This window comes from Maylandia zebra, linkage group LG2 (genome assembly GCF_041146795.1).
Source record: "Maylandia zebra isolate NMK-2024a linkage group LG2, Mzebra_GT3a, whole genome shotgun sequence".
NCBI lineage: Eukaryota > Metazoa > Chordata > Actinopteri > Cichliformes > Cichlidae > Maylandia > Maylandia zebra.
Window position 1 is genome coordinate 8,382,164 of NC_135168.1, and position 8,626 is coordinate 8,390,789.

Genomic DNA, 8,626 nt, shown 5'->3' on the forward strand with positions numbered 1-8,626 from the left:
TGACCTTTGCTGCAGGTCTTCTGTGTTATCTCCACTTTCATGTCTGATCTTCTGCTGTATCGTCCAAAATAAACATCTGGATCATTTCCAACACTTCAGCAGATCTTTAGTTTGGGCAGTGCAGCACAGAATAACACATATTGTACTATACTGCCCACTTCCTGATCTTATTGGATCTGTGTGTGAGGTTGGTGAAGGAAACACATGTTTACTGAGTGAGTCGCTGCCATTAGGAACTAGTTTTTATATCACAGCCTGGAAATCACACAGGACCATTTCTGCAAGTGAAAAGTCGTCATTGGAGGAAAATCATTGTGTAGTTTGTGCGACTGAAGAATTGTCCCAACTACATGTGCTGCTGACCCTTGACCTTTTCTTTAGGTGCACAGAGGAGTCTGTGGGAACATCCAGAACTGAAGCATCTTGTGTACAAACGTGTTCAGACCAGATGTCAAATGATGTCAGATGTCATCCGTGAATGGATGCAACTGTGGATCGTTCCAATAAAATGAGGCAGTTTTGTAAGTACAAGCCCACTACAACCCATCATCAACATTTTAAATTACATTATACATCTTCACTGATATAAAGCACCACTATTTTAACCTGATTCACTTTTTCCACCCTAACAGTTCATTCCTCAAATCAAACAAGATATTTGACCCTAAAAAAATGCATCAACAAATAATTTTGTAATAAAATATTTATTCTTCAACTTTTACAAGTGAAATCAAACAAGTGTGTTTAAGAGTGAAACCAGAGTGGAAGCTGCTCATATAGAGTCCAACCCAGGCTAAAGTAAGCTGAGTAGAGCAGCACCATCAAAGTGTCGGCTCTCTGAACACGGTGCAAGATCGCCATCTGCAGGACAAAACTAGTTTTTCTCGCCCTCCTCGTCAACATCAAGATGATGTCATCGTACAGCAACTGATTCCCTGTCCGTCTGGAACAAAGCATTTACATTAAAAAAGACATTTACAGAAAATACAAACACCAACAACACATCTCATCATCACATGATATTTTATTATTTATTATATTATATATTTTTATTGTACCATCAACATCAACAAACACCAGCATATTTTCTTTGAGATTGAGTAGAGTGGACCTTTCCCTTGGTTCACTTCCTGCTCGCAGCATCAGCTGACCTCTGACTTCCTGGTTAAGGTCTCTCAGCGTTGACTGGAATATCAAATCGGACTCACACCATGTTCTTGTAATGTGGTCATGTCTGTCCGCTGTTTGAAGAGCATCTCTGGCCTAAACACAATAGGAAGAACAACAACACGGCAAAAAAAACAACAACACATTTCCATATTAGATGAAGGGCACCGTAACTGGAAATGGTAACATTCATCTGATGCTGCTTTGGATTTATCTTCTGTTTTAGACCAACTTTGATCACTTCGAGCCATCTTAAGTCCGTTTGTTCTAACTTCTCACTAACATCTCGTATGATTTCAGATCCCTGCTGTTCCCCAGCTGCCCTGTAGGTTTGTGCTTTGACCTCCAGAGGGCGACAAATCAGCACAGACAGAGAGCTCCATTCAAACTTTGCTGCCATCAGGAATAATTCTTCAAATATAATCATCAGTGTTTGAGCAGTTATGATATCAGGGACAATCTAGACATGTGTGACAATACTGAACATGTCACATGACACACCTCAAACATCATGTGATCCACTCTCAGTCTGCACTTTCATTCATGACTTCAACAGGTTGAAATGAGCTTTGAAGAAACATTCAGTGGAATAAATCTTTCATGGATTCATGTGAGCAGCAGATGAACTTTACAAAGAATCAGTGGATTTATCTTCTGTTTTAGACCAACTTTGATCACTTCGAGCCATCTTAAGTCCGTTTGTTCTTCTCACTCACTAACGTCTCGTATGATTTCAGATCCCTGCTGTTCCCCAGCTGCCCTGTAGGTGGCCTCAGTGTGTCTCACACCATTTACAGATGATTACAGGTCGTTTACAGTTCAAACAGGTCCAACATAAGAAATATGCAGAAAATATCCTGCTATAACAGTTTGGGTCAAAGTGCAGATGTTCCAGATGTTCTGAGTCTGTCTGTGTTTCATGTTAACATGTAGATGTTGGACCAAAGTGAAGCTTTTTGATGTGACAGCAGGAATGTGAAGTGTAACTCTGAGCTGTAGGAAATGAAACTAAACGGACTTTTTCTCCTTTATTTATAGGAAAGTGTAGGAGAGCAACAGATGAACAAGCGTTACTGTAACAGGAAACATCAGAGGATCTTTATGTTCATCATCATCACTGTTTCCTTGTTCTGTCACAAACACACAACACTTCCTGCTCTCTCTCTGATGGATCTGATTGGCTGTTTCATTCACAGGAGGTCAGGGCGTCACACAAACAGCTTTAACTGCACAACGACACACTTTAAATCATCTGCAGACAAACCTGTGTGTTTGATTTATGAAGAAATAATAAAGACGTGTGTACAGCTGTCCATGAAGCAGCTTCTCACACAAACTCTGACACTTCAGCCACTTTAATTCCTGCAAAGCTGCGTAATAAAGAGCTGTGACTGCTATGAGCTGCTGATGATGACTGCATGAAGCTCTCAGCTGAAGCTTCTTTCATTTATTTTAATGTTAATGTCGCCTTTTTAAGTCTGTGTGAGGATTTTAATGACACACATTAAAGGAGCTTCTTTGATTAGAACCAAATTCATGTTGATTTTCAGCCTGAAATGATAAAAACTTTAATAATTCTGTTTATAATCATCAACCTGGAGACTAATGAAAAGTATAATAGTGAAAGAAAGCCTTTATTATTTGAGTAATGCCTGAATCTGCTCAGAGACGGAGACAACACAGAGGTGTTGATGACAGTTTGACATTAACTGAATTAAAAACAAAGTGCTCTTATTGTGAAAATCTGCCTCCTACTTCTTTAAATCATTTTTATGTATTTTTTAACCTCACAGTGAAACATTGAGGCATTAATCTGACACAGTTTGATCAGCAGCTGTGTTTTCACTGACGTTTCACTTTGATTTGTTCAGACTGAGCAGAGAGGATCGGTTCTCTGTGTGCGCACTGCTGAGAAACACAAGCTCATTTCTGCTGTTTCATGAAAAGTGTTATGGAGGAACAAGAAGTTCAGCCTCTAAACTCTCAGCGTGAGGACTGAGTGAAGAGTTTCAGAGCAGAGAGTTTTGGCTCACAGCTTTTAGCGTCTACACAAAGAGACGATTACGCACTTGATCTGAGAACATCTCCACCTCCTACAAACAAACTCTCCTACGAGCAGCTGTCACAACCACAACAGGCAGAAGACTGGATTTCTTCAGGTCAGATTTACTGCAGTTTGCATAAATTGTGTGTCACAGACTTTGTAGTTCACATTTGTGCGACTCGTTTAAATCTTCTCCTCCTGAAAGTGAAACTCTTACAAACACATCAGGCCACAACCTGCTGCAGGTTAATGATTGATCTGAAGGCAGCTGACCTTTGAGCAGGAACTTGTGAGTCTTTTATTGTGTTTAGCACTGCCAAGTGCTGGCCTCTGCTTCCACCATCACATTTACACTGGTAGGTTCAGCACTGCTGCCTGCTTCAGACTGAATCCAGCAGCACAAAGACACAAGTTGAAATGAATAAAATCAGCATCTATTCCTTTATCACTGCTTTGTTACACAGGAGAACAACGTCGGAGCTCCAGTAACGCGTAATCCGATTACTTTTTTCAAGTAACGAGTAAAGTAAGGGATTACTATTGCAAAAACGGTAATTAGATTACCGTTACTTTCCCGTAGGAACGCTGCGTTACTGCGTTACTAAAACCGTGATTTTTTTGCGAGAATGTCTCACGACAGTGACGTAAGCGAGTGCGCCGTTAGTGACAACAGCTGTGTGCAGATCAACAATGGATCACATATCGAGTGCAGAGAGAGTATGAGCGTGCAGCGTTTAAAGCGTGGAAGTACTGACCTTACTTTGAGTTTGATTCCATAAAAAGTGACAAAAACATTAGTGTCCGCTGTGCGTGGGAAGAAAACTTCTTTTTACAGCGAAAAACCCCCTAAACTTCCAACAAGCACCGAGTAGCTACGACGTAATGGGAAACTCACAGAGAAACTCGCGGATTCTTCCACTGACCGCGGCACACCTGCACCAGGGTAAACCTCCGCCTGCCCCACTCCTGCTTTACAGGTGAAAATAGAGCAACAGGACCGCTGAGTCTTTGACTTTATTTATTTTCTGCTGTGTTTTACTTGCATCTATTTGAAAGACTGAGTGTAAACACACAAAATATTTTATTTTATGTGCTGGAATGTGCAGAAAATAGGTTTAAATGTTAAACTAATTTCTTCCAGTCAGAGAATGTTGCAGATAATTAAATGTTTGCTTGATGCATAAAGTTAAAAGATTAAAACTAATAAAACAAGTTTTAAAAAGAGACTTTTCCATTTGATTACATTTTGTATGATGGATTATGCAGAAAAAGTAGAATTGGGCTGAAAGATCTATCACTTTATCACCTACTCAGGTTGGAAATCGTGTTTTTAAAAAGTAACTAAGTAACTAAGTAATTAATTACTTTTGAAAATAAGTAATCAGTAAAGTAACGGGATTACTTTTTTTGGGAAGTAATTAGTTACTGATTACTGTTTTCAAGTAACTTGCCCAACACTGGACAGAGTGTTGGCTTCATCACCGACACACGTCACCACATCAGGAAACAGCTGGTTCAGTCAGTATTTAAGGTTCACTGCAGACAAACCTCCTCCGACCACAGGTACAACATGCCCAGGACCCACTACAGTTTGCATACAAGGCGGGTGTCGGAGTGGAGGATGCCATCCTGTACCTCCTACACAGAGCCCACTCACACTTGGATGGGGGAAAAGGCACGGTCAGGATCCTGTTTCTTGACTTTTCCAGTGCCTTTAATACCATCCGGCCCTGTATGCTTCAGGAAAAACTGAACAGGATGGAGGTGGACCCCTGCCTGGTGGCTTGGATCTCCGACTACCTCACCGACAGACCACAGTACGTCAGGCTGAAGGACATCACGTCTGACACAGTGGTCAGCAGCACAGGAGCACCACAGGGAACTGTGCTGTCCCCTCTTCTCTTCACCCTGTACACCTCTGACTTCTGCTACAACTCTGAATTATGCCATATTCAGAAGTTTGCAGATGACACGGCCATCATGGGGTGTATCTGGGATGATCAGGAAGAGGAGTACAGAAGTCTGGTGAGGAACTTTGTCGCATGGAGTCACACAAACCACCTGCAACTCAACACCTCAAAGACTAAGGAACTGGTTGTGGACTTCGGGAGGTCCAGAGAAGGTCCACTGCCGGTTCAGATAGAGGGGGAGGAGGTGGAGGTGGTCAACAAGTACAAGTACCTCGGGCTGTGGGTGGACAATAAACTGGACTGGTCATGCAACACAGAGCACCTGTATAAAAAAGCCCAAAGCCGACTGTACTTCCTCAGGAGGCTGAGGTCTTTTAACATCTGCAGGAAGCTCCTGAGGATGTTTTACCAGTCGGTGGTTGCTGGAGTACTTTTCTATGCTGTGGTGTGCTGGGGGAGCAGCACAGCAAAGAAGGATCATCCAGGCTGGAGAAACTGATCAGGAGGGCTAGCTCTGTGGTCGGCATGAAGCTGGACACTCTGGTGACAGTGGCAGAGAAAAGGACATTAAAGAAACTGATGGACATTATGGACAATGCTGGGCATCCTCTGCACACGGCCATTAACAACCAGAAGAGTCTGTTCAGTGACAGGTTGCTTCTCCCAAAGACAAGAACTAACAGACTTAAAAACTCCTTTGTCCCACACGCCATCAGACTGTTTAACTCCTCTCTGGAGGGGAGAGGGAGGGGAAACAGGAGGACAAAGGAGGGAACAACTAAGCTGTAGTGCCTCTTCACCTCACTGTGCAATACCTTTTGTGCAATACTTTTGTAAATAGTCAACAGTGCAATAGACCTCAATACTCGAAATGTGCAATTCACTTGTATTTTTATTTTTATTCCTATTTATTCTATTTATCCCCTTCGTATATTTTATTTATATTGTCTCTGTATTTATATATATGTGTGTGTGTGTATAACTCTGTAACTTCTGTCGGTGCTGTGCTTTTTTGGAAATCGAATTTCCCAGAGGAACCCACCCGAGGGATTAATAAAGTTCTATCTTATCTTATCTTATCTTATCTTAAACTGGAGAAAAACGAATCACATGAAACATTTGTTACTGGTTTCTGACCTCGTCGTAGAGACTCACATACCTGTGTTCTGCTATCAGTGTGATCACATGTGCTGGTACAGTTTGCCAGGTTGACCCATGTAACCTCCACTATCCTGTAGACGTGGAATATGTTTCACATATGGATCGCTTCATTACTCGACTATGACTGTGTGCTTCACAGGTGCTTATAGAAGTGCTGCTTTACACAAAACCAGACAGTAAAAATAAGAACTGCAGGTCCAGACCACAGGTTTATGTGTTGATAAGGATGATGTGCAGTCACTCATTGTCACAGGATACTTCCTGCAATGATGCTACGGGTCACGCAGTTCTGCAGAAGTGGAGGAAACAGATGCTTTTCCTAACAGAGACACTTTAATGACTTAAAGAATCTAACTGACACACAAACCTCAGTTTGTCTGACATTCATGAGAGTAAACTGCTCCTGAATGTTCTGTTAGTTCACTGGATGTTCACCTGACTTCAAATGTAAAGATCCCTGAGACAAACTCTCACGAGTTCAGCGGCGACACGATCGCACAACCAGCCGCGACGTTAAAGGCCGACGCGCTCACTACCTTTGGTTACAGCTCTCAGCTCACACGACATACACAAAAATAATGACAACACGAGTCCTCTGTAGGACGTCACTGTGGTTTACTGACAATGTTCTCAACAACAGACGCACAACCCTGGTTTGGTCTGGTTATTTGTGTTGTACGGCTTCGTTGGTCTGACGAGCTTTTAGGGATGTCAGCAGAAGGATTTCACGTGCTGAGGTCATATTTATGAATCAACCTGAACAGCTAATACTTTACCTCTTTATTTTATAACACATATGAACACGTTATAGTAGATTTGTGCAATGTGTGTTTCACGTCTTTATGGGCGTATAGATCTGTAAACAGGCTGATGGGTGTGTGTCTGTTTATTGTAGCGGTGCAGAAATGTTAAAAATGATGATAATAACAACACTTCTCACATCAGGCTACAACACAAACCTCCTGATAGCTGCAAACAGCAAAACCCCCAACGACAGGCACACAAAGGGCGAGCAGGGACCCACCCTGACAGCATGTGAGCCTCCTACTACGACTCACTGTGGAGCAACACAACACCAGGAGACGGAGGTACGACTGCTGTGGGGGAGCAGACGACGGGGTGAGAGATGGTTCGGTGCTCCTAACATCATGTGGACGCTCGTCTGCCACATAAACAAACCTCACCTAACCCCACCTCCTTTCTCTTTTTGCAGGGTGGGGTGCTCCATCCTTACACACTTTGCACCACGTGGCTCTCCATCTATTCGTTTACCTTCTTGGGTCTCTTCCTCCTCTGTCCCAGCCCGTTGAGGCGATCGCTGGGGTCCAGCCTGTAGTGGGAGTGGCTGTCCTCGCTCATCCTGTCCCCGTCCACTCCGGGTTATTCCTTTCTTCTTTCTGTCCTCTGAATCGAGCTGACCTCTCTCCTCTCTGGTCCTCGCTCTCTGAGCCGGCGGAGCATGAGAGAGAGGAGTGGTTGGGGAGAGGGAGGGGAGACGAGCGAGGGAGGGAGGGAGCACAATGGGGTTGCCATGGCAGCAGCTGCCACCAGTGTTTATCTGGAAACGTCGCTGGCAAACCAGAATAGTTGCCACACGTTGCCACACTCGCACACTCGGCTGCCACACGTTTGTGTGCGACCTGCCCGTGGCTTCCTCGTTACAGACACACCGAGAGGAAACGCTCAGACACAAAGGCCGAACATGAACGAACACTCGTGTGTGGGAGGAACAGGGCACAGACTCCACGCCGTTGTTAAAGATGGCGTGTGTGCTAAACGGAGCTGTGCGCTGATTGATTAGTCAAGTGAAAAAAACAAAGGAAGCTGTCTGGATGGAGTTTGCTGCTCCCACTAATCAAAGAGATGCATCACAGCTGGAGCTGATTGATGCACGAGCCACCGTTTGCACCACCGACTCCACGCTTGTGTTTCCTTTCTGCACCATGTTGTTAACACTGACCCCACACTGTGTTCATGAGCTAAAGAAATCAGGATGATTTCACGGACCCACACACACACACACACACACACACACACACACACACACACACACACACACACACACACACACACACGTCCTGCATGCTAAGAAGTGAGTGAAGGATGCAGAGGTGCTGAGACGGACACTGAGGATGTGGGAGCACAGACACCGTTCAGCCTGTGTTTGTGTATCAGAATGAATCAGGCAGAAAAACATTAAAAGCAAACTGGTTGTCCTAAAGTGAATCAGGCTGCAGTCAAACTTCAGCTGATCTCTCATCAAAGCTCCCAGATCGATTCGTGCTCCAGTTTCACCATTTCAGCAACACTGTGGGAGAACGGGGTCAGCTTCCAGCAGGGGCCA

At 43.8% G+C, this 8,626-nt stretch overlaps 1 protein-coding gene across 1 annotated transcript; it reads right to left on the reverse strand.

The window, feature by feature from the left end:
* Positions 1–717: 717 nt before the first annotated feature.
* On the reverse strand, positions 718–8,269 carry LOC143420712 (uncharacterized). Its single transcript, XM_076888818.1, has 3 exons — positions 7,555–8,269; positions 1,059–1,263; positions 718–943 (listed from the first exon to the last, which is right to left on the reverse strand). Exons 1-3 carry the CDS (start codon positions 7,639–7,641, stop codon positions 903–905), a joined length of 333 nt encoding a protein of 110 aa, XP_076744933.1. The 5' UTR covers positions 7,642–8,269; the 3' UTR covers positions 718–902.
* Between the last annotated feature and the right edge of the window lie 357 nt (positions 8,270–8,626).